The following is a 26757-nucleotide window of genomic DNA, read 5'->3' as shown; positions in this document are numbered from 1 at the left end:
TCAAGGCCAGACATCCCCTGGTAACTTTCAGATCGGGATGGCCCCAGGAAAAAAAGCCAAGATCAAACGACGACAGGAAAGCACCTGACTGCCACAGGGCTCTGTCCGCCTCCAGCGTCCCCTCATAAACGCTAACGGAAAAGAACTGGGCCACACCACGTAGATACAGACACCCGTTTCACGAGGTGAGTCTCCAAAATTACTGCAGGTGCGTCGGTCGTGCAGTCACACGACGTGAAGCACCCGGTAACTGTAGGAGGTGTGCACTGGGATAAACCCTGTAAGCCCGCAGACCTTCCCGGGCAAATGCAAACTTGGGGACGCAGGCTCAAAGCACCCAGGCGTCCCCGCTGCAGCGTGCCCTGACGCTTACCTACCGAACGAAGGAGAAGAACAGTGACAAAGGGAGACGGTACCTCTTTATCAGAAAAGAAATCGGCCTCGTCCGGTTCTCCGCTTTGGGGCACTGTCACGTGGCCTGTAAGAAGGAGTCACACGTACATTAATGGGGACACGAACCTCTGGGGACTTCAAACCCCCCCCTCCTCTCCTCACCTATCCCCAACTCATGCGTGCTTCAGTGCAACCAAGGGGCACAAAAGGAGGTCAGGGGGCTAAAGCACTTCCTGGAAGGAGAAGCGCCGTCGTGCTGGGATCTCTGTGAGGACAGGTGGCAAAGGCCAACCGCCCAAAAGGGGACGGATACTGTGCCAGGACCTACACCTTTCAGGTGTTTCACAGTAGGCGTTCTGTTTAAGGGAGGCAGTGGGCATCGAATCCAGGAAGTCCTGCAGGCTAAGCATGCATTCACTCTACCGCAGAGCTGCACTGCTCCCTCCGAAAATTGAGTTTCTGGACAGACGCCTGATCAAGCCAAGAGAGGGACAGCAAAGCCCCAGACGTGTACACTAGCTTACCGAACGTGTCAGCTGGGCCAGCTCCATCAACACAGCTCAACGTGTCATGCGCTGTTACTGGCCCTGGAGCAAGTCCAAACGTCTGGCTATCGGTTGCTGGCTCAGTCGCCAACCCCTAGGAACACAGAGGGCAATTAAACAAGAACCGAACGCCAGAAACCATCACATTCACGCACGGGCTCTTTCCCCCAGTTAGTCATGGGGACAACAAGTACGCACGCCACCTCTCAGATCATAAGCCCTCTCCCCTGGGAGGAGCTGCCGATACACATAAAAGGGAGGCCCTTCTCTCGACTCTGCCACCGGGAGGGAGCCAGGAAGACGACTCGCCACGCAGAAGTCTGACCGCTCTCCAACCCAGGGCGGAGGCATACGGCGAACGGCACAAGGGACAGGAGAGCCCGTGGCAGGTCGCTAGGTCACGGAGCGCTGGGAAGCCCGCACTGGGTCTTCAGAGACACAACCCAGTGCACACAGGGGGAAGCGAGGGCGCTTCCGGGGAAGGGCAGCCTGGGCCAAAGGCTGCGGGGTCAAGCATCAGAGGAAGTCGCAAGGGAAACTACAGCACTGTTACTGGCGATGGGCTGGAAAAGGGCAAAAGCCCCTACACTCAAGGCCAGACATCCCCTGGTAACTTTCAGATCGGGATGGCCCCAGGAAAAAAAGCCAAGATCAAACGACGACAGGAAAGCACCTGACTGCCACAGGGCTCTGTCCGCCTCCAGCGTCCCCTCATAAACGCTAACGGAAAAGAACTGGGCCACACCACGTAGATACAGACACCCGTTTCACGAGGTGAGTCTCCAAAATTACTGCAGGTGCGTCGGTCGTGCAGTCACACGACGTGAAGCACCCGGTAACTGTAGGAGGTGTGCACTGGGATAAACCCTGTAAGCCCGCAGACCTTCCCGGGCAAATGCAAACTTGGGGACGCAGGCTCAAAGCACCCAGGCGTCCCCGCTGCAGCGTGCCCTGACGCTTACCTACCGAACGAAGGAGAAGAACAGTGACAAAGGGAGACGGTACCTCTTTATCAGAAAAGAAATCGGCCTCGTCCGGTTCTCCGCTTTGGGGCACTGTCACGTGGCCTGTAAGAAGGAGTCACAGGTACATTAATGGGGACACGAACCTCTGGGGACTTCAAACCCCCCCTCCTCTCCTCACCTATCCCCAACTCATGCGTGCTTCAGTGCAACCAAGGGGCACAAAAGGAGGTCAGGGGGCTAAAGCACTTCCTGGAAGGAGAAGCGCCGTCGTGCTGGGATCTCTGTGAGGACAGGTGGCAAAGGCCAACCGCCCAAAAGGGGACGGATACTGTGCCAGGACCTACACCTTTCAGGTGTTTCACAGTAGGCGTTCTGTTTAAGGGAGGCAGTGGCCATCGAATCCAGGAAGTCCTGCAGGCTAAGCATGCATTCACTCTACCGCAGAGCTGCACTGCTCCCTCCGAAAATTGAGTTTCTGGACAGACGCCTGATCAAGCCAAGAGAGGGACAGCAAAGCCCCAGACGTGTACACTAGCTTACCGAACGTGTCAGCTGGGCCAGCTCCATCAACACAGCTCAACGTGTCATGCGCTGTTACTGGCCCTGGAGCAAGTCCAAACGTCTGGCTATCGGTTGCTGGCTCAGTCGCCAACCCCTAGGAACACAGAGGGCAATTAAACAAGAACCGAACGCCAGAAACCATCACATTCACGCACGGGCTCTTTCCCCCAGTTAGTCATGGGGACAACAAGTACGCACGCCACCTCTCAGATCATAAGCCCTCTCCCCTGGGAGGAGCTGCCGATACACATAAAAGGGAGGCCCTTCTCTCGACTCTGCCACCGGGAGGGAGCCAGGAAGACGACTCGCCACGCAGAAGTCTGACCGCTCTCCAACCCAGGGCGGAGGCATACGGCGAACGGCACAAGGGACAGGAGAGCCCGTGGCAGGTCGCTAGGTCACGGAGCGCTGGGAAGCCCGCACTGGGTCTTCAGAGACACAACCCAGTGCACACAGGGGGAAGCGAGGGCGCTTCCGGGGAAGGGCAGCCTGGGCCAAAGGCTGCGGGGTCAAGCATCAGAGGAAGTCGCAAGGGAAACTACAGCACTGTTACTGGCGATGGGCTGGAAAAGGGCAAAAGCCCTTACACTCAAGGCCAGACATCCCCTGGTAACTTTCAGATCGGGATGGCCCCAGGGAAAAAAGCCAAGATCAAACGACGACAGGAAAGCACCTGACTGCCACAGGGCTCTGTCCGCCTCCAGCGTCCCCTCATAAACGCTAACGGAAAAGAACTGGGCCACACCACGTAGATACAGACACCCGTTTCACGAGGTGAGTCTCCAAAATTACTGCAGGTGCGTCGGTCGTGCAGTCACACGACGTGAAGCACCCGGTAACTGTAGGAGGTGTGCACTGGGATAAACCCTGTAAGCCCGCAGACCTTCCCGGGCAAATGCAAACTTGGGGACGCAGGCTCAAAGCACCCAGGCGTCCCCGCTGCAGCGTGCCCTGACGCTTACCTACCGAACGAAGGAGAAGAACAGTGACAAAGGGAGACGGTACCTCTTTATCAGAAAAGAAATCGGCCTCGTCCGGTTCTCCGCTTTGGGGCACTGTCACGTGGCCTGTAAGAAGGAGTCACACGTACATTAATGGGGACACGAACCTCTGGGGACTTCAAACCCCCCCTCCTCTCCTCACCTATCCCCAACTCATGCGTGCTTCAGTGCAACCAAGGGGCACAAAAGGAGGTCAGGGGGCTAAAGCACTTCCTGGAAGGAGAAGCGCCGTCGTGCTGGGATCTCTGTGAGGACAGGTGGCAAAGGCCAACCGCCCAAAAGGGGACGGATACTGTGCCAGGACCTACACCTTTCAGGTGTTTCACAGTAGGCGTTCTGTTTAAGGGAGGCAGTGGCCATCGAATCCAGGAAGTCCTGCAGGCTAAGCATGCATTCACTCTACCGCAGAGCTGCACTGCTCCCTCCGAAAATTGAGTTTCTGGACAGACGCCTGATCAAGCCAAGAGAGGGACAGCAAAGCCCCAGACGTGTACACTAGCTTACCGAACGTGTCAGCTGGGCCAGCTCCATCAACACAGCTCAACGTGTCATGCGCTGTTACTGGCCCTGGAGCAAGTCCAAACGTCTGGCTATCGGTTGCTGGCTCAGTCGCCAACCCCTAGGAACACAGAGGGCAATTAAACAAGAACCGAACGCCAGAAACCATCACATTCACGCACGGGCTCTTTCCCCCAGTTAGTCATGGGGACAACAAGTACGCACGCCACCTCTCAGATCATAAGCCCTCTCCCCTGGGAGGAGCTGCCGATACACATAAAAGGGAGGCCCTTCTCTCGACTCTGCCACCGGGAGGGAGCCAGGAAGACGACTCGCCACGCAGAAGTCTGACCGCTCTCCAACCCAGGGCGGAGGCATACGGCGAACGGCACAAGGGACAGGAGAGCCCGTGGCAGGTCGCTAGGTCACGGAGCGCTGGGAAGCCCGCACTGGGTCTTCAGAGACACAACCCAGTGCACACAGGGGGAAGCGAGGGCGCTTCCGGGGAAGGGCAGCCTGGGCCAAAGGCTGCGGGGTCAAGCATCAGAGGAAGTCGCAAGGGAAACTACAGCACTGTTACTGGCGATGGGCTGGAAAAGGGCAAAAGCCCCTACACTCAAGGCCAGACATCCCCTGGTAACTTTCAGATCGGGATGGCCCCAGGAAAAAAAGCCAAGATCAAACGACGACAGGAAAGCACCTGACTGCCACAGGGCTCTGTCCGCCTCCAGCGTCCCCTCATAAACGCTAACGGAAAAGAACTGGGCCACACCACGTAGATACAGACACCCGTTTCACGAGGTGAGTCTCCAAAATTACTGCAGGTGCGTCGGTCGTGCAGTCACACGACGTGAAGCACCCGGTAACTGTAGGAGGTGTGCACTGGGATAAACCCTGTAAGCCCGCAGACCTTCCCGGGCAAATGCAAACTTGGGGACGCAGGCTCAAAGCACCCAGGCGTCCCCGCTGCAGCGTGCCCTGACGCTTACCTACCGAACGAAGGAGAAGAACAGTGACAAAGGGAGACGGTACCTCTTTATCAGAAAAGAAATCGGCCTCGTCCGGTTCTCCGCTTTGGGGCACTGTCACGTGGCCTGTAAGAAGGAGTCACACGTACATTAATGGGGACACGAACCTCTGGGGACTTCAAACCCCCCCTCCTCTCCTCACCTATCCCCAACTCATGCGTGCTTCAGTGCAACCAAGGGGCACAAAAGGAGGTCAGGGGGCTAAAGCACTTCCTGGAAGGAGAAGCGCCGTCGTGCTGGGATCTCTGTGAGGACAGGTGGCAAAGGCCAACCGCCCAAAAGGGGACGGATACTGTGCCAGGACCTACACCTTTCAGGTGTTTCACAGTAGGCGTTCTGTTTAAGGGAGGCAGTGGCCATCGAATCCAGGAAGTCCTGCAGGCTAAGCATGCATTCACTCTACCGCAGAGCTGCACTGCTCCCTCCGAAAATTGAGTTTCTGGACAGACGCCTGATCAAGCCAAGAGAGGGACAGCAAAGCCCCAGACGTGTACACTAGCTTACCGAACGTGTCAGCTGGGCCAGCTCCATCAACACAGCTCAACGTGTCATGCGCTGTTACTGGCCCTGGAGCAAGTCCAAACGTCTGGCTATCGGTTGCTGGCTCAGTCGCCAACCCCTAGGAACACAGAGGGCAATTAAACAAGAACCGAACGCCAGAAACCATCACATTCACGCACGGGCTCTTTCCCCCAGTTAGTCATGGGGACAACAAGTACGCACGCCACCTCTCAGATCATAAGCCCTCTCCCCTGGGAGGAGCTGCCGATACACATAAAAGGGAGGCCCTTCTCTCGACTCTGCCACCGGGAGGGAGCCAGGAAGACGACTCGCCACGCAGAAGTCTGACCGCTCTCCAACCCAGGGCGGAGGCATACGGCGAACGGCACAAGGGACAGGAGAGCCCGTGGCAGGTCGCTAGGTCACGGAGCGCTGGGAAGCCCGCACTGGGTCTTCAGAGACACAACCCAGTGCACACAGGGGGAAGCGAGGGCGCTTCCGGGGAAGGGCAGCCTGGGCCAAAGGCTGCGGGGTCAAGCATCAGAGGAAGTCGCAAGGGAAACTACAGCACTGTTACTGGCGATGGGCTGGAAAAGGGCAAAAGCCCCTACACTCAAGGCCAGACATCCCCTGGTAACTTTCAGATCGGGATGGCCCCAGGAAAAAAAGCCAAGATCAAACGACGACAGGAAAGCACCTGACTGCCACAGGGCTCTGTCCGCCTCCAGCGTCCCCTCATAAACGCTAACGGAAAAGAACTGGGCCACACCACGTAGATACAGACACCCGTTTCACGAGGTGAGTCTCCAAAATTACTGCAGGTGCGTCGGTCGTGCAGTCACACGACGTGAAGCACCCGGTAACTGTAGGAGGTGTGCACTGGGATAAACCCTGTAAGCCCGCAGACCTTCCCGGGCAAATGCAAACTTGGGGACGCAGGCTCAAAGCACCCAGGCGTCCCCGCTGCAGCGTGCCCTGACGCTTACCTACCGAACGAAGGAGAAGAACAGTGACAAAGGGAGACGGTACCTCTTTATCAGAAAAGAAATCGGCCTCGTCCGGTTCTCCGCTTTGGGGCACTGTCACGTGGCCTGTAAGAAGGAGTCACACGTACATTAATGGGGACACGAACCTCTGGGGACTTCAAACCCCCCCTCCTCTCCTCACCTATCCCCAACTCATGCGTGCTTCAGTGCAACCAAGGGTCACAAAAGGAGGTCAGGGGGCTAAAGCACTTCCTGGAAGGAGAAGCGCCGTCGTGCTGGGATCTCTGTGAGGACAGGTGGCAAAGGCCAACCGCCCAAAAGGGGACGGATACTGTGCCAGGACCTACACCTTTCAGGTGTTTCACAGTAGGCGTTCTGTTTAAGGGAGGCAGTGGCCATCGAATCCAGGAAGTCCTGCAGGCTAAGCATGCATTCACTCTACCGCAGAGCTGCACTGCTCCCTCCGAAAATTGAGTTTCTGGACAGACGCCTGATCAAGCCAAGAGAGGGACAGCAAAGCCCCAGACGTGTACACTAGCTTACCGAACGTGTCAGCTGGGCCAGCTCCATCAACACAGCTCAACGTGTCATGCGCTGTTACTGGCCCTGGAGCAAGTCCAAACGTCTGGCTATCGGTTGCTGGCTCAGTCGCCAACCCCTAGGAACACAGAGGGCAATTAAACAAGAACCGAACGCCAGAAACCATCACATTCACGCACGGGCTCTTTCCCCCAGTTAGTCATGGGGACAACAAGTACGCACGCCACCTCTCAGATCATAAGCCCTCTCCCCTGGGAGGAGCTGCCGATACACATAAAAGGGAGGCCCTTCTCTCGACTCTGCCACCGGGAGGGAGCCAGGAAGACGACTCGCCACGCAGAAGTCTGACCGCTCTCCAACCCAGGGCGGAGGCATACGGCGAACGGCACAAGGGACAGGAGAGCCCGTGGCAGGTCGCTAGGTCACGGAGCGCTGGGAAGCCCGCACTGGGTCTTCAGAGACACAACCCAGTGCACACAGGGGGAAGCGAGGGCGCTTCCGGGGAAGGGCAGCCTGGGCCAAAGGCTGCGGGGTCAAGCATCAGAGGAAGTCGCAAGGGAAACTACAGCACTGTTACTGGCGATGGGCTGGAAAAGGGCAAAAGCCCCTACATTCAAGGCCAGACTTCCCTTCATAACTTTCAAATGACGATAGCTATGAAAAGGAGAAAGAATGCAAGGAAACCTAACCTCCACTCGTAAGTACCATGTTTCAATGTTCTTTAAGAAAATATTATTTCAAGACCCCAAATGAATGTGTTTAGATACAATCAGTGGTTTGATTAGATCAGTGTGGCATATTATAAAATTACGTCATGTTGTCTTGTGACATTAAGGAAAGAATAATTTCTCAGTAATACATTAAAAATTGTAGTTAAAACTTTTAATCCACAAATGGAAATGAGAGACTGCAATGTGAAAACAAACCCCTGTTTATTTTTTATTAATGTGTTATACTTAAACTTTTAAATAATGGGAAAAATATTAACAAGAGGAAGTACCTCCATATTGTAAGAAGATTTTTCTTTCACTTCTTCAGATGGACACATTGATGTAGCATCTGTAGAACGCAGTGAGACATACATTAATGAGAGTATCTTTAGTATAAACTGAAACCCCAGTAGGCGTCTATACTGTTTTGTAGGTAGTTCAATAGAAATCTGCAGAAAAGAAGTTGAAAGACAGCATTTTCTGGACAAAATATTTAATCAGTTAATGTATATTTCAAAATGCACACTAATAATTCATGTAAAAAGAAAGGGTATGAAACTTAGATTTCCACACTGTAGTTTTGTAACATTTAAAGCCTTTTTATATGAAGGTACCGGTGATTCAATCCAGGGAAGCCTTCATGCTAAGTAAGCATGTATTCTATTTACAACTCACCTATATCCTTCCGCGCTGTAAACTAGCTGCTCAGCGTTGATAAAATACAAAAAGAAAACACCTTTCAGTGTTTACTGTCTTACAAAACATGTTAGTTTGCTGAAGCATAACAACGTTTGAGCCTTCCCTGACAGATTACAAGCTTTCTCACATCACACTGAGTGGGAGACAGGTGTCAGGACCCTTGAGGAAGATACCACAGGCCACAGGTTCAGGTGTTTGCATAGCTAATCATCAGCTGTGGAAGGTCCAGGCTCCACTCGCTGGAGAAGATGATATGGGCAGGCTTCTCCTTCAGGGAGCCTAGAACGTGGTCGATGTTGAAAGCCCGTGTGAAACACAAGCATATCTTCCTTCCATCAGAGGACTCTTTTTCATTCTACAAGAGACACCTCCTCCCCAGGTCTGGGTGGGGAAGACGCGGTCCATCAAGTGTGTGTGCTAAGGGACTAGAGGAACACGCCAGTGGCCCCATTCAGGGTTGCCCATGCACTGGGAAGCTCTGGAGAGCGATCTGCCCTTCTTTTGCAGTGACTCAAAAAAGAAACAGAGTAATATGTTTTAATCTTACCAAGTGGAGCAGGTGGTGCTGGTGGGCGAGGCTGCACAGGGCACAAGGGTGGCCCAGGTGCAGGCGGCCCACTGGGTGATGATGGGCTGCTTATGAGGCATGCCATGCAGGCTGGTCGTGTGAAAGGATGGGGCCCTCCAACCCCCAGTGTCACCTGCAGAACACAAGGGAGAGCTGGGTTGGATGACAGACAAAAGGATCAAAACGGACAAAAGCTGGAACCCAACGCAGCAGCTGTCAGCACCGGGCACCCTCCCCTCCATCAGGTGCCCAGACAGCAGCACAGTGCCACACAGTCCACCCATCCCTCTGGGGCCTGCCTGCAGCCTGGGCCACACAGGAGGACATGGGGATAAAGCACGGTCGCCACACATCACCACCGCTGCCTGTACGTGGAAGAAGCCAAGGGGCCTGCCTGAGACCATGCACAGAGAGGTTCCAGCACACTGCCCAAGTAGCGCCTTCCCAACAGGCAGCCTCTCTGAGCAGAATAGCCCTCCCCACTGCCTTCCCCAACACCATGGAAGCTTGCTTGGTGTGGATTAGGAACACGGAGAAAGAAAGGACGTGGAGAGCCCATTCTCCACACATGGGAGCAGAGCCACAGCAGGGTCATCACTCTCTCTGCAGACCCCTGCCAGGCGCTCTCTGCTCCCTCCTCACAAAGGGCCCCTCTCCTCCCTGCAGGGGCTGCCCCTGGGTGTAAAGAACTCTGGAGAGCTGGGCATCCTGGAATCCTGCGGGGGCACTGCCCAAGTGCTCCAGAGGAGACGAGGTTGTTCTCAGAAGGTAGTCAGGCTCCGCTACAATCATCCTCATTCTCAGGTACATCTGCATTTTAAGTTCACTACGAAACGCACACTATGTGCAGCCTATGGGAAAGTGAAGTGGGAAGTCTCAGTCCCACAGCTGACATCAAAGGGATTTTAGCTCATGCGCAAAATCCCACAGTGTGTGATCACACAGTGGAGCAGCTCTGACAGCTTCCAGGGCAGGACCCACCCAGTGCAGGGTGAGGGATACAATGTCACCACTTTGGTGCCAATTGGAATCCCCCTGCAGGGAACAGGCATTTTCGTTGCGGGCACTTCCAGTTCCAGCCTCTATTTCCTACTACAAATGCAGCATCTCTGAGAGTCAGGCTTTTCTACCCAGAGTGCAACTGGAGGGAGCGTGGAAGATACAGTTACCTCCCCAGAAAAGACAGTGATGGGCTGTGACATTTACTACACCCACGAAGACTCACAGGTGCACAAAGCACACGGTGTAAAGCCGGAGGGAGGGCTTTGCTCAATTTTCAGTTACCAGGACTTGAGTGGACATTCTAAACAGGAGAATCCCCAGCCTGAGCCAGAAAACCTGTCAAAGAATGACGACAGGAACCTGTCTCTGTGACCCAAGAGCAATCCCAAGTGAAGGAGGTAAAAAGGAGTCAGACGAGCCAGAAGTCAGTGCAGAGCGAGGGCTCACCCTCCTCATGCTATTTCGAGAAACACACAAAGTCTGCACTCCTCAGCTTCCATGAACTCCCTGATGGCTTCTGTAGGCACCACCCAAGGTGACGGGGCTCAGGGGAGAAGCCCACTGGCTCCTGGGCAAGAGTTTGAATTTCAAACGTAATGAAATGCCAGATCTGTCACAGAACACACAATCTGGAGACGAGGCCAGGAGCGGCTGCTGGGAAAACAAAATGATCACATTTTCCAGAACGACTTCCAACCGACAACGACACCCCACTTACCTGGGCCTCCAGGGCTGCCTCAGGCTGGCGGGAGCTGCCGGGCTGCACCGGAGCCGCCCCAGGTCCTGCATTGGAGAAAAACCACAGAAAGGATGGAGGATCAGGCTTTCCTGTGTGGACCCTCGTCAAGCATTACAACACTCCCAAGCCTTCCTTCACCGCGTCACGCTGGTTCCCACACCAGAACACAGCAGTGGCATCTCTCCTGACTCTCGATGTAGAGACCACATCTTCTAGTTTCTGGTATTTTCTTGACTAATTATCTGTGCAATGTCATAGCTCAGACTAGCTAGACAAATCACTAAGGGTGTGTTTCATCTGTCACAGATCCCTGAACATGTTCTATGTTGAAGGCATGTGTTTATCAGTGACATTTTTGCTTTCTGTCAGAAGAGATTTTTTTCCTCTTCAAGAGACACCTGCTTCCCAGGTCAAGATGGGGAAATCAGTCGGTCCATCAAATAAATATGTGTGCTAAGAACCTAGAAGAATGTTACCATGCCTTACGTCTGATTTCCCCAGGCTTTGCAAAGCCCTGGAGTGACTTCTTCCCTTCCTTGCAAATACTCAACACGGAAACAGAGTTATATGCTTTCGTCTTACCAAAGAGTGGAGACAGAGGTGTTTGATAAGGTCCTGGAGAGCACCAGGGTGGACTCGGTGGCGGTGGCCTGTAACCCAAGAATGGTGCAGGTGGATATTCCGAGGGGTAGAACCTGCACGGAGCTGCTGAGATTGGATAGGGCACTCTTTCATTCCCATAGACCTGCAGGACAGAAGATTCAGTTTTGAAATATATGACTATTATGGAAAAGGACACACACACACGGTACCAGTCAAAACAGGAACAGTCCCTGTTACCCTCACATCAACCAGGGTTTATAAGCAGAGCATCAGTGCCAAAAAACTCTACCCTCCTGGGTCCCCCTGTGAGCTTACGGGAGTTGTAGGCCAGGCAGTGCATCACTGCCACTGTCTGCAAATGCAGGGAGGAAAGGGACCAGTCCTGGGGCATCACAGAGACAAGCACGCACCTACTCCCAGGGCCGCTCACCAGCACAAAAGCCCCTTGTGTGCATTTTATGAGCAGAGAGAGTGAGAGGGGATGGTGGTTTCAGGTCTTTAATTCATTTCAAGTCAATCTTTCTGAGAAGCAGGTGACAGGGACTTCAGTGTTTTACATGGCAATACCCTGTTTTCCCAGCACCATTTATTTCGGACACTGCCTTTTCTCTATTGAGTACTCTTGGCTCCCTTGTCAGATGTCAATTGACTGTATTTGCGTGGGTGTGTTTCTGGGCTCTTGAGAGTGTTCCACTGGTCTTGGGTCTGTTTTCATGTCAGTTTTGAAACCTATAGTTTGATGATACAGCTTGGAATCCCAAGCTGTGATGCCCTCCTGTGTTCTTTTCTCAGGAAGACTACTGTGGCTCTCCAGGGTTTGTGTGGGAATCCACATAACTATTAGGAATGTTTTTCCTACTTTTAGAAAAATATAAAAGGTCCCACCAAAGGTGACCAGCTGCGTGGGGAAGCTTGGGGGAAGATTCGGGCAAGAGTTTGCATTTGAAAAGTAAATGACACGGTAGATGTGTTACAAAATACACAATCCAGAGGCAAGGCCAGGAAAGGATGGCTGGAAAGATATCAGGTATTTCCAGAGACAGTTCCAACACAAAATGACCACTGGAACACAACTGGAAAAAAATCATTTACCTGGGCCTCCTCGGCCTGCTGCCTCATGTATTCTTCTGCCTGCCTCTCTCTGCAGATTGCATCCAATCTTAAAGACAGAGAAAGAACGGCTTCAACAAGAATTACATCAATTCCTCTCCTAGACACAAAACAGCCAATCCTTAAAAATCTCAAAACACCCTTAAAAATGGGTCAAAACTCTGTACCTTTGTTTCATGTGGGCGACCTCCCTTCTCCACTCAGCATTTTCCCTCTCCAGCTCCCGAGCCCTTATCTGTGGGAGAAAAACACATCCACGTTCAATTGTGGCCGACTGTGCACAAAGAGAAGGAAGGAAACAAATTCTTACCCAGTTGTCTTGGGCCTCCTTCTCAGCAAGAATGACCTGAAAAAGTCGACACATCAAGGAACAACCCATGGTTAGCGGTTCTCAGGGCCACAATAACGATCTGCATCACGTGCTGAGGACTCGGCGTGTCAGGGGGAAGGCAGGGTACCTGGAGTCCCAAGGTGATCTCTGCTTCCCGCATTTGCCCATGACATTCTTCAAGTCTTCTCCTACGAGTTACAAATTGTTTCATCAGAGAAAATACAATGCTGGGCATGATTTTAAGTAACCTGCCCAAGTCCACATTATCTGAACTATACACTTAAACACATTACCTAACTGTACAAGACACACTTCACACGGCTGTAAAAGTACAGCAGGTCCGAAGCTATTGCTGCAGTCACTCCTTCCGTCATTATTATTTGACACCAGCCAGGTTCTGCACTGACATAGCTTCCTTTCCCATTCTCAACACTTCCCTCACTTACCCTGTGTCGAGTAAACCTTGAATCTTCTTTTCCTTACATCCTGATCCTATTTCTCTACAAGTGGGTCTCCCCAGTGGCACGGGCATATTTATTGGTCCAACTGACGTTACACCAAACTGCTGTCCTCAGATTGAGAACAGTTTACAGCACCTTCAGAAACATCTCTGTGAACCGTCTTTCCACAGACTCTGGCCAGCACTGGGGACCAGGAAATTCTTAGTAACTTAATACTTTTTAAACTTAAACTTTTAACTTAACGTGTAAAACTTAACATTTTTTTTCTCCTGTGTGAAGTATGTATACAAATGTCTTCTGAATATTTGTTTGGGTCTGTGTGTGATATTGTGTCTACACATTTTAGAAAAGTTTTCAAAAAATCCAACAGGGGTTTCGGAGCGGTGGGTGCAGAGAAGCTGAACTCACTTGTGCTGTTTTGTCTCTTTCTCAGCCAGTTTTGCCCTCTCCTCTGCTGCCAACAGCTGCTGCTTTCCCACCAGCTCACATCCTTTCACGTCCACCTTCCTGAGAGGGGAAAGAGACTCTGTGAAATTCTGCCAGTTCCCCTCCCAGAAATTGGAAGGGAACGATTCAATGTCCCTTTCGCCCTTCCCCATAAATCTCAGACTGACAAACACAGAGGAAAGAATGAAAGGCCCCCACAAGTAGATACAACATTACGCCCAGGCCTCTGGCAAATGTTTGGTATCTGGGCTTCCCTTCAGCGTCCCCACCCTTATTCATTTGTACATAAATTAAACACACGTGAAAAGCCCACGTGAGGTGCACTCTGCGTGCCCCCCCCAACCCCGGGCTCAGGCTCCTGTGACTGGGACAGTGTGAGCATGACTAAGTATCACAACCAAACCCGTTAGGGTGAAGCAAGTGTTCATGACTTGTTTGATTTCTCCCACAGAGAGCCCTGATTTCAGTCAAAGCCTGGGGCAAAACCTGGTTCTTCAGGGAATATAGGAAAATGTTTGGTTCTGAATGTGGGCTAATGGGTGTGAAGTCCATGACCTCCTCCTGAGAATGACAGGAAACTCTGGACAAATTATGAAATCCATCATTGAAAGTACCAAATTGCTAACAAGCCAGGAAGGAACATGAGACCAAGATGGAGAAAAAGGAAGCCCAGGACTGGGTCCACCTTCCCTGGGGGGTCAGAGGAAACTACTGAGATGCAGAGCAGCCTGGCAGCTGGTGCTCCCCCCCCCCACGGGGACCGCAGTCAGCCAGCTGGAGCTCACGGCCAATCAGTGAAGGTGATTCCCAGAGACACCTGCAGGCTTTAGCTGGGATCCGTGAGATCATGCCAGGAACAAAGGTGAGGAGACACATGGGCCTCAGGAGGGCTGGCTGCACTGATTGATCTCAGCTGCTAACTAGGTTAACAGGATGCAGCACTCTGGCACCCTGATGACCTGCCAGCTGTAATGCCCACCTTCTCTGCAGCAAGTTAACCTCACACTAGGCCTCCAATTTTCTCTATTTTCTACCCAATGTCTAGAGTTTAACAAAAATGATAGACACATGGCAGGTCATGACAACATGATGTGATTGAAACCTAAGGACAATAAAAATGGACCTAGGGGGATTCAGATAATACAGTGACTAAATCTGGTCCAAAAACCCACTAAGATCTAAGTACAAATAAATACAAACTAAATACAAACAAGAACTCTGGTAACCACTTAGAATGAACAGAAGCAGCAGACTACAAAAACCAAGGGAGAAAAGCAAATCTGTACTGATTGAATATGGTAAAGAAAATAAGGTGGCAAGTATTCTGAAACATATTATAATATCCACATAATTCTACACACTCATTCACAGATTATTCATCATGATTAACACGGGAATGTCTTACCCTTCAGTGCCCATATTTCTCTGTCCACAAGTTTCATCAAACCAGCGTACTTTCTTCTTCCGCCTTTGGAATCTGGCTTCCTCTGCTGCTTTCACAGATCCTGATGCAGCATGGTGGCCTTGCATTTTCTTTTTACGTCCTGTAAACATAAAACAATTGTCTCTGTGGGTGCACAGTGCACTCAAGAGCTTGGTTGTGGTGGGGAGTAGACAAAGGAGAGAATCCTGAAGGTAGGAACCCACTTTTTACCTTCCCAGTGCAAACTCGTTTCTACAACAGGCGTATCTCGTTTTATTGCGCTTCCCAGTAATGCATTTTTTTAAACAAATTGAATATTTGTAACAATCCTGAGTCCAGCAATTCTATCAGTGACATTTCTTTCCAACAACATTTGCTCATTTCTTTTCTGCATCACGTTTTGGTAATTCTTGAAATATTTCATTATCATTTTAATTAAAATAGGCATGACATTCCTTTAAGGCAAAGCCTAATCCAGCAGAAGTCCCAAATTCTCAGCAATTCTATAAACCCTGAGAGAGATGAAGAGACTACAAAAGGAAAGTCTGAAGCCAGCAGGAGTTGGTCCATGAAGTTTAAGGCAAGATTCCATCTCCACTGCATAGCTGTGCAAGGTAAGGCAGGAAGAGCTAATGCAGAAGCTGCTGCAAGTTCTCCAGATGAAGCTAGGATACCTAATGAAGATGGCTCCACGAAACAACAGGTTTTCAACGCAGAGAAATGCAAGAGGAGGCCACCCAGCACTTTAATAGCTGGAGAGGAGAAGTCAGTGCCTGGTATCAAATCTTCAGTGCACAGGCTGATTTTCTTGTTAGGGGCTAATGCACCTGGTGACTGTAAGTTGAAGTCAGTGTTCATTTAACATTCTGAAAACCCCACGTCCAATGAGAATCATGTGAAATCTACTCTGTGCTCTTATAAATGGAACAAAGCCTGAATGAAAGCACATCTATTTACAACATGAACATTTTAGCCCATTGCTGAGACCCACTGCTGAGAAAACAAACAAAAATTTCTTTCAAAATATTACTGCTCATGGACAATGCACCCGGTCACCCAGGAGCTCTGACGGAGATATATGAGATGAATGCTTTTTCCAAGCTTAACACGACATCCTTTCTGCAGCCCATGCATCAGGAGTAATTATGACTTTCAAGTCTTATTATTAAAGAAATACATTTTGGAAGGCTTTAGCTGCCACAGACAGTGATACCACTGATGGGTCTGGGCAAATGAATGGAAAACTTTCTGGAAAGGATTCACCATTTTAGGTGCCACTAAGAATATTTGTGATTTATGGGAAGAAGTCAAAATATCAACATGAACTGGGGTTTGGAAGGGATTGATTCCAATCCTGATGTGTGACTTTGAGGGGCTCAAGACGTCAGTGCAGGAAGGTACTGCAGATGAGCTGAAAATAGCAGGAGAACTAGAGTTAGAAGTGGAGCCTGAAGACATGACTGAGTGGCTGCAACCTCCTGATAAATGTGCATGAATGAAGAGCTGCTTCTTATGGACGAGCAAAGAAATTGGTTTCTTGAGATGGAATCTACTGGTGAAGGTGCTGTGAAGAATGCTGAAATAACAAAGGACTTACAAGAGTTCATGAAGTTAGCTGATACACTACCGCAAGGTTTCAAGAGGACCGACTCCAATTTGGAAAGAGGTTCTGCTGTGTGTAAAATGTATCAAATTGCCTGCTACAGAGGACTTGTTCCTGAAAGGAAGAGTTACCCTGTGACAAACTTCACTGTGGTCTTACGGTAAGAAATTGCAAAAGTTACACCAATCTTCAGCGACCGTCACAATGATCGGTCAGCAGCCGCCAACATCAATTCAATACCATCCACCAAAATGACTATAACTCTATAAAAAAAAAAGTTAAAAAAAGACCATCGACCAACAAAAAGATTACCCCTCACTGAAGGCTCCGACGATGGCTAGTAGTTTTTAGTAATAAAGTATATTTTCATTAAGCTACAAACATTGGGGCTTTTAGACACAGTGGTATTGCTCACTTAATAGACTACCGTATAGTGTAAACTTAACTGTCATATGCACTGGAAAACCAAAAAAAAATCATTTGTCTCTCTTTATTATAATATTTATTTTATTCTAAGGGTCTAGAACTGAAGCCACATCATCTCCCAGGAAGCCTACATATGGTTTTCTTCCCAACAAACAACATACCTTCCGGGTTGCAGTCCTCAGTCATCACAACTGTCTGCATTGAGTCCTCAGATCTGGTCTTCAAAACACCTGGCTGTAAGACAGATGTGAGAACAAGAAGTTGAACAAGAAGTACTGGTCCACAGCAATGTGAATGTACTTAACATGAGAGGATTGCACACTTGGACGTCAGCCAAGACGGGTCATCTGATTTATGCGCATTACAGCACAATTAAACACTGACAAAGTGATGCTCTGCTCTCTGAGTTCAGTGTCTCTGGGGTGAGTAATGTTTCTTACTCTCTTCTTGCTGCTGAGCTGAACGTCCTCCTGCACATACATTTCTTCAGATTTCACTGTGGCTTCATGGACACGAGTTTTATTATGAGCAATTTCAACCCAAAACATTCTCATTGATGACTAAATTCCCAAGAAAATAATTTGAACAGATATCAACATTTAATCTAAGACATGAGATTGTTGTTCCTTGTGAAAGCTAATGTGTACAGTGGCAATCCTGCTGCAACTAGAGGCATTTACCTCTGAAGTTCCTGAAGTGTTCATTGAAACAGCATCTTCCAGGTTCTCTGGAGATGTTCCTTTTCCCAGTATCTTCACGCAGAACAGAAACAAAGCATGTACTAAGATTTCAATGAAAACTCAGGATGATAGGCTTAAAAAGCGTGTAACTTTTTTTTCAAAAACAAATTATTTTGTTAAGTGCAAAATAAACATAGTAGCTCTGGTACAAAGACTTTGGTGAGCATTATCTCCAGAAGATATTAAGGCAGTGATATGATTCTGAACATAAAATTTTAAAAAGAAAGGAAAACAAGTGTCATACGTCCCCTTACACATGTGTGAGAGCATCTGGGGCTTTCCATGAGTTTCAGTTTGAGGTCAAAGACAGTGTCTACTCCACTTGAGAGTTTACAGCAGACAGAGCCTCTTCCTTCAAGTTCTAGCACTGGGCCCCCTAGCAGCTCGTTCTGATCCTGTTTGTCCTGCATTTCCTTCTTCAGCTGGTCCTCTTCCACTGCCAGCCTGTCAAGCTCTTCCAGCAAGTCTTGGTTTCTTCTGTTGGACAGTTGCTTCTCTTCAACCCATTTGGAATCCTGTCCCTTCTCAGCCAGTACCCACAGCCACCCCTAAGTTTCCTGTGATGGCAGCTGATCCAGGCTGGGCCCAGGACAAATGTCAAGCCCATAAAGAAATGCAGAAAAAAGAGACCATCAGGCACAAGTACTCCCTAGCCTCCACAGACTTCCTCCTCACTGGACGATGGAAGACACGACTGCATGACAAGGGGAAAGCAAGGGTGGGAAACTGCTCATGTCAAAGAGCTCACAAATGAGTGTCCCTAGTGGAATATAAATAAAGTTTACCCAAACTCACATGGAAAGTTCTCTGTTTAACATAAACAGGGCAAGGGGCTGCACAGCTCGACTAGTAACTTCCTTCACCTCTCCGGTGTTTCCTGGCATTTTCTGTGTATCTTGGAGGACAGTGTGAGTGGAGAGAAAACTCCCTAGGTTGTGAAAATAAGACATATTTCCTAGTCTCTGAAGTTAAAAAGTCACGGAGGTTTTAGTCTGTGAAATTCTGGATCACTGTTCAGAGGGAGGTTCCGCTACCGGGCTCCCAAATTCTGCTGTGGCCAAAAGCAAGTGGACCTGGAGCGCGCAGCTCGCCCAGGGCACAAAAAGCCTCAGAAGCCCAGTTATGGTCAACGTTGCAGCCAAACTCTTACCGAGTGTGGACTCTTGGCATCCTGAGCCCTCGCTGCCTGCAGTTTAGCTAGAGTAATTTGAATGATGTTATTCAAATACGCATTATCCTTCTCAACGGTTTTCAAGTTCTCCTTCAAAAAAAACATATTGAATCAGTAACAATTACTCATTACTTTCATTTGTTTTCAGAATGTAATCTAGGAAAAGAAGAGGTTTGCACCTTAAACGTCAGCGCTTCACCAGAGAGCATCTTCTTTTGCCTAATGGTCTCCTCTAAGCGCTTCTTTGAGTCAGTGGCCTATGCAAATATGTAATAAAAGAATTACAAATACTAATTACACTGGTAGCTGAACGCACGTTGTGTGTGACCCCTTCCACTAATACAGAAAGTGGTGCTTTACATCTACGACACTTGCTTTGTTTATTTTTTTACTGCAATATAGTCAGTTACAATGTGTCGGTTTCTGGTATACAGCATAGTGTTTCAGTCACACATATATATATACCTATATTTGTCTTCACATTCTTTTTCATTATAGATTACAAGATATCAAGTAGAGTTCCCTGTTCTCTACAGAAGACATTTTTTTTTTTTTATCTAGGACACTTGCTTTGAATCTAGACCTCTTATAGAACATACGGAACAGAACAGAAGGATGAGAGAAAAGAGAGCCAAATAACTGAAGCTGAAATTGGAAAAAGAATATCAGAAGGACAATGATACCTTCTGCTTCCAAGCAGATATATTTTCTGCAAGTTCTCTGCTTTTTTCCTCAACATTCTTGATCTTCTCAGCCATCTGCCTTAAAGGAACTAAAAGGAGATAAAGCAGTTTCTCATATTGGTAGGAAAATCCAGTAGAATAGAATTACCCCAATTTATTAGCAGCAAAGACATATCTTTGGCTGGCACTAAGAGTATAACTAACTTTTTAACTTTACTACTGTGCTTAAAGGAAGCAAATCTTAGTGGCATTCTACATGTGAGATCGCTGAGATTCCTAGTTCAATTTTTTTCAAGGATGCAGAAACACAATAAAGTCTTCTCCTAAATTCTCTCCCAGCTATAAGCACCATTCTTAGGAAATTCAATCATTCAAATACTTCTGACATCACCAGAGATGAAAAAGAAAAACCAAGCATCCTGTCCCCTTAAGATTCCCTCCTCCAATTACTAAGGTAAGTAAACATGCCCCTGCTTAAAAGAAAAAAAAAAAACCCTCATCCCACGCAGGTTCACCCCACAGCCAGGCCCTATCCTATCCGCAGCACCACAGAAGGCAAGTTCAACACGTCGCCTGACTGGGCCCGCACAAGCCCCCAGTGTCGTCCTGCTGCCTGGCAGATCATCTTTCATGAAAACCATGCTGGGGGCCCTGGAGGACAAGGTCGCTGGAATTAAACACTTTGGTACCACGTGGGCTTCACCACCTAGTCACTGAAGGGCCTGGGTAACACACAGTCCCTGAATGACAAGCTTTTCTATCGCCAGGATGAGAATGTTCCCATCACTGCTTCAGGAAAACAGCACACACAAAGCAGCCGGTCACAGGCGACTCCACGTGTGATGCTCTAGAACACGACCCTCAGCTCCAGGCTCCTCTCTTGGGCATCTAAGTCCCTCATCTGACCGCACAGCGCACATGCAACTTCTCTCTGCCCAGCGGGGACGCTGTGATGCTGAGATCACTCTGCCAAGCACCAGCATTTCTGTATCCACCGTCACCAACACCAGGCCTCGAGGGCCTACTGAGTGCCAGGCAGCCACCCTGCCCGCCAAGCACAGCCCCACTGAGTCAGCAGAAAGTAGCATTCTCAGGCTGAATCACTTCCATTAAGTCCCCACTGGCACGAATGGCCCCCTTCACTTCCGAGTCACAGCCCACGGCTTCCCCTCGGCTGTGACACACACACCTGGATACATCTGCATCCCTCCCTCAGCCTGGAGAGTCCTGACAGGCTCCAGTGGTGTTTCAGCATCTTTCCTTTTCACCAAGAGCCAGGTCATGTCAGGTAGTCACTGCGAACATTCTCACCACCTGCTTCCTAAAGGTTTCTATGCAAAATTAAACTCATCTTACTCTCCCTACTCCTGTGATCCTCCTGGTCTCATATCTCAATAGATGCCAACTTCCTCTATGGTGTCATTTAGACACCATCCCAGGAGTAAAATTTTCAAGAGTTAAGTCAGTTAGACATCAGAAGTCACTGTGTTAATTCTTAGTTGAATTAAAACCCATATTGAATCCCAGTATTGAGAAAACATTACAAAGAAAACTAAACCCTAACATCTTACCTTGAGGCTTTGGAGGCTTTACCTAGAGAGGAAGAAACATTAAATTTGAAGTCAAAACATATAATTAGTAAATATATAGTTCCTAGTAAACTATTAAAACAGTAATCCATTGAAATTACAATTATCAATTTGGATCAGCATAACGATTCATACGATTAAAAATCAAGAAAAATCAGAATTTCCTACCTAAGGCATGATCTTTCACTCACCATTCCTGATAGCACAATGGTAAATAACTTATTTTAGAACAAAAGATCTGTTACATTCTATTAAACAAACACCAATCTACTTTAATTTTCATAATGCATATTCATGTTTAATAACACTGAACTGTATTATTTTCATAATATGTTGTAATGCATCATTTATCCGATTTTTTTTTTGTCAAACCAAACATCCACACGTAAGTCCAGAACCTGGATTGCTGTGCAACCTTTGAGAGAGAGAGAGAGAGAGAGGAGAAACTAAAAGAAAAATAAAGGCAAAATCTTTATACTAACATGCACAACTTTCATTCAGTGAAAGCTTTTTTGAAATCGTATAGAGTTGACTGTTGAATTGACAAGCAATTGTAACATATGAAGTCGTAAGATTTGTCAAGACCACTAAAAACAAACGGACATCAAATGAGACATGAGATGAGAATGAAAGTGAGCAATGGCTGTAATACAAGCACAAGCAGCAGCAGGACCGACAGTGACCATTTTCAAGAAGCGAACATGCTTCCTAACTCAGACACGAGTCATCATCTGAGGAATAACAGCTCAATAAAACCCAGGCAGGACTCCACTGTAATACCATGTAAAGACACACTTCCCTGACCCTTAACACATATTTTTTCATTCAAAACTTTAAGTGATGATCAGAGACTGAGGCCAGCCCTAACCTTGCCAAGATATTGGAGTATCATCACAGGGTTGAAGCTCCAGCGGCAATAATGTGGCTATAGAAGAATGTATGCACGGAGGGCAAACAGAAAACCACAGATGTTCCCTTCACTTCACACTTGCTCAGGGAACAGAGAGTCCCTGTCCCCTGTCACCCAACACACAGACAGGGGCAGGTGGGGAGAGAGATGTGCTCACCAAACACTTAACCTTCCTGTTTTGCTACTGAAGAGAAGAGTTTATAAATTGCCATTGTCTCACTGAGAATATACTGTTGTCTTGCTCATTGAGTTCTTACTATAAAGATAGTATTTTGCAACAAATTTCCATTTCAAAATTAATTTCTGTTCAAGTTAGTTATCTAAAAGGAAACAAAGAAAAGACTCCTGGATTCTGGCCCAGGCAGGCAAATAAAATGTCCAGTGACTATAAAAATTCATGTTAGGTGTGATTAAAAGGACACTATAAGGTACTTTAGTAATACTCACAGCGCAGACGGTCCTCCAAAGAAACAAGAGAAAACTAGAAACTCCCCAGGAGGCAGCAAGAAGAGTAAGCTTCCACAGAAGTTCATAAATCTCGAGGATCTGAAAAGATATTGGAGATAATGAGGAACCTCAAAGACATTTGCAGCTTATCTGTCACAGAGAATCATCTTTAGAAACCCTAAACCACAGCTCCTCAGAGAGGCAAGAAGGGACACTTGAGTTCAAAAGGAGCAGGAGCAAGCTGTTAGGAGTGTGGGCATGTTTACTGCCTTCATTTGGTGATAGTTTCACTACTGCTCACATATGTCAAATATCAATAAACTGTATCACTGGAAAGGCGCTGATATTACATGTAAACACACCAGACTAAAGCTGCAGAAAAATATGACACACAAAATGTTACACACCTGACTTTGCCGACACATTGCAAATATTTTTAAAATAGTTAACAGAACTTAACTTATGAATGTAGAAGCCAACTTGAAATTGAAAATGAGGAAACGCAAACCTACAGGGGATGGGAAGCCTACATCTTCTATTGTATGTTAATGAAGTATCTGGACAAACTTCTATGAAATATCTCCAAAAATGCACCCAAAATGTACGGAAAAGTCACAATGAAAATGTGTTAGAATACAGAGATATGTACAGAGATGTATTTGTACATTTATAGATTGGACATGAGTGAGAAAGCAGACCAGCTCTTATAATAATGTCAAAATTACTATTCCAGCAAAAATTAATGATTAATTTTAGCCCAACTTTCTAAAAACCATGGAGGTTTTTTCAATGTTCACTCTGATTCTGAACTAGAGCATGTAATGTCAGACTTCTGAAGTAAATAAGGATTTGTATTATTGAGTAATCTTGTATAATATGGTTAAACCCTAAGAATGAAGTTAACATAAAAAGAAAATTCAAAATAATCAGTACAAATAATTCACATGCATATTTCATAGTATTGCACCTACGTCCATTAACAGTTGCAATGAAAATTAATTCGTATTTCTGGAATGTACGGTCACCAAAACAAAAGACAAACACTCAGTTTTGTAAAAACTAGATTTATAAGTATTATAGGAGGGAATAAATGTACAATGTAATTTGTACTAATCTAGACACCAAGTTTCAGTCTTGTGCAAATAAAACCTCTAGAAAGCAGCCTCTGAAATCGGTAACATAGTCATTGTCAGCTGCTCTCACCGTTGAGGTCAGTAAAATGTGTGCTGTGGGAAACACACACTGTCTTTGCGTAACCACAGTCTGAGAGAGCAGTGGGTCTCAGCACAAAGGGGAGACATGCAGACCAGGGGACAAAAAGACAAACACCATCTAGGCACCAATTGGTAAAACCCCTTCCGTCATGAGCATGCTTGTCACACACGGTCCTGTCTAAGCGCTGATGTCAGTAGCTGACTCCTACCTATAGTCTATCCACCAGGCTGATGGACTCAGGTTCTGTCAGCGGCCATGAGCAACGGAGGAGGAGGACAAGTTAGTTTATCCAAATGCTCAAAGACGTGGTAGGGAAAGAGGGCTTAACTAACCTATGAGAACTCAGCCTCAGCCTCTTTGAGGGAAAAAATTCCAAGAAATACGACCTAGAAACGTCCTCCTCAGTAGGCTCGAAAGAAAAAGAACAGACTCCTCTTTGGGTGGAGTGTTCATGTGGTGTGATTCTGCCTCCGTGCAAAGACTGTTCCTGACACTCAATTTTTCCAGGTCCATGAGAATCTGCTGAAAGCCCATCAGAACAAACCCACTTAGATCCATGAGGTGTTCTCAGTCTTTCTTTTTTGGGGTGTGGAGGTGCTTTTTCCTGATAGAGTGAAAATTTCAGAGCATGTATCTCTATTTCTTCATATTTGGACAATTCTAAGGACATGAAGGGCCCTTTCTGCTTCGGGAAAACCAACACTCTGAACATGGACACTTTACTAAAGAAAGAATGACAACTCATCCCCCTCCTGGTCATGTCTCTCCCAGGCATTTCCCCATTATAAACATCCCAGCAGGCTGCAGCCACTCATTTTCACATCGACGGGGCTCTCAGGGCTCCTGTCAACCTAGTCAGACACAGAGTCCCTGGGGGTAGCCTCCAAGATGAGAAGGAAAGAGATGACTCAGAATTTGCTAGAAGTCCAATAGAAATAAAAGCAAAAATAAACAAATGGGACCTGATTAAATTTGGAAGCTTTTGCACAGCAAAGGAAACTACAAATAAAACAAAAAGACAACCTACAGAATGGGAGAAAATATTTGCAAAAATGAGACTGACAAAGGCTTAATTTCTGGAATATATAAGCAGCTCATATGACTTAAGAAAAAAACAAACAACCCAATCTCAAAACGGGCAGAAGACCTAATCAAGCAATTCTCCAATGAAGACATACAAATGGCCAAAAGACACATGAAAAACTGCTCAATATCACTAATTATCAGAGAAACGCAAATCAAAACTACAATGACATATCACCCCACACCAGTCAGAAGGGCCATCATTCAAAAGTCAACCAACAACAAATGCTGGAGAAGCTGAGGAGAAAAGGGAACCCTCCTACACTGCTGGTGGGAATGTAGTTTGGTGCAGCCATTATGGAAAACAGTATGGAGATTCCTCAAAATAGACTTACCATACAATCCAACAATCCCATTCCTGGGCATATATCCAGAGGGAACCTTAATTCAAAAAGGTACATGCACCCCAATGTTCATACAGCACTATGTACAATAGCCAAGACATGGAAACAACCTAAATGTCCACTCACAGGATAAAGAATCTGTGGTATATTTATAGAATGGAATACTACTCAGCCATAGAAAATGATAAAATGATGCCATTCTCCAGGATGGACCTGGAGAATGTTATTCTAAGTGAAGTAGTCAGAAAGCAAAAGAAAAATGCCATATCACTTATATGTGGACTCTTAAAAAAAAAGACAAACTTATTTACAAAACAAAAACAGACTCAGATGTAGAAAACAAATTTATGATAATTGGGGGGAATGGAGTGGGAAGGGAAAAGTTGGGAGTTTGAGATTCACAAATACTAATCTATATAAAGTAGACAACAACTAGCTTATACTGTACAGCACAGGGAACTATATTTAATGACTAGTAGTAATTTATGGTAAAAAAGAATATGGAAGAGAACATATGTATGTTCCTATATGACTGAAGCATTCTGTTGTACCCCAGAAACTGACACAGCATTGCAAACTGACTATATGTCAATAAAAATATTTTAAAAATTACAGGGCTACTGAATACTTTTGTTACATTAAGATTTCTGAAAAGAATACACTTCAAAGAAAAAAGAATTGTTGCTAGAAGTTAACAAACCAGAAAGCACAGAGCACAAATGACACTTCACTGTTTAACAGGCTAGCATCAACCCAGTGCTGAGACACAACTGCTCCCAGGGCTGCCACATGTCACCACTGGGAAGAGTGTACTCACAGGAGAGCGCACTTCACAGCGACTGCACCCAAACATGCACAGCTTGAAGCAGGATCTTGACAAGCTTTCCAGAAGCCAGTCTAACTATGACTTCTAGTAAATAAGCTTCTCACTTTTTAAAAAACAGCTTTATTGAGATATAATTCACACATTTCCTCATTTTAGGCATACAACTCAATGGCTTTTAGTACATTCACATTTCCTTCTTTGATGCAATAAAGTAACTATTTCAGGTTTCATCCTGTCAGCCTGCTGTGTTTGGTCCAAGAGGTCGTGACAGGACCCAGATCTTGATGAAAATGCTGGTGGCCAGGGCCGCTGCAGGCTGGTCAAGAAACCTGCCCAGAGGGCCTTGGTCTGCACCAACGATGTGTTCCCATCAAGGACCCCGTGAGAAAGCAGATATTTAACCATAGTGTGGAAGAGCCCAGGAAAAAGGAGGAAACCCGATGCCCAATGTTTACTCACAGTTGTATTTTCATATCCAGTACACCCCAGCACGTAGCGGCAGAAAAGCATCCCCATTATCTCCATGTCCTGGTCCTCCCAGGGCCCTGGGGTCCGCAGGCAGGAGGTGGGGGGAGGGGAAGGGAGGGGAAGGGAGGGGAGGGGAGGGGA

General features: G+C 47.5%; 1 protein-coding gene across 1 annotated transcript; it reads right to left on the bottom strand.

Moving 5' to 3' along the window:
- Nucleotides 1-8614: 8614 nt before the first annotated feature.
- On the bottom strand, nucleotides 8615-26664 carry LOC140685983 (uncharacterized). The gene is made up of 16 exons (XM_072938375.1): nucleotides 26608-26664; nucleotides 22681-22779; nucleotides 21306-21327; nucleotides 19735-19823; nucleotides 19031-19141; nucleotides 17302-17374; nucleotides 15094-15232; nucleotides 13650-13748; nucleotides 12908-12968; nucleotides 12760-12795; nucleotides 12617-12684; nucleotides 12432-12498; nucleotides 11319-11481; nucleotides 10716-10780; nucleotides 8975-9128; nucleotides 8615-8706 (listed from the first exon to the last, which is right to left on the bottom strand). Exons 1-16 carry the CDS (start codon nucleotides 26662-26664, stop codon nucleotides 8615-8617), a joined length of 1395 nt encoding a protein of 464 aa, XP_072794476.1.
- Between the last annotated feature and the right edge of the window lie 93 nt (nucleotides 26665-26757).

Source organism: Vicugna pacos, chromosome 15, assembly GCF_048564905.1.
Source record: "Vicugna pacos chromosome 15, VicPac4, whole genome shotgun sequence".
NCBI lineage: Eukaryota > Metazoa > Chordata > Mammalia > Artiodactyla > Camelidae > Vicugna > Vicugna pacos.
Note: the sequence above shows the minus strand (reverse complement) of the source record. Positions and strands in the feature narration are given on the sequence as shown.

What these genes read in the sequence shown, in the direction of transcription:
- LOC140685983 (XM_072938375.1), bottom strand. Translation starts at nt 26,664, where the DNA reads ATGGGGATGCTTTTCTGCCGCTACGTGCTGGGGTGTACTGGATATGAA. An exon ending in ATGCCAAGAGTCCACACTCG is followed by an intron (nt 17,375 to 19,030) that starts GTAAGAGTTTGG and finishes TCTGTCTTACAG; the next exon opens with CCAGGTGTTTTGAAGACCAG. An exon ending in AGCAGGCCGAGGAGGCCCAG is followed by an intron (nt 11,482 to 12,431) that starts GTAAATGATTTT and finishes TCTGTCCTGCAG; the next exon opens with GTCTATGGGAATGAAAGAGT.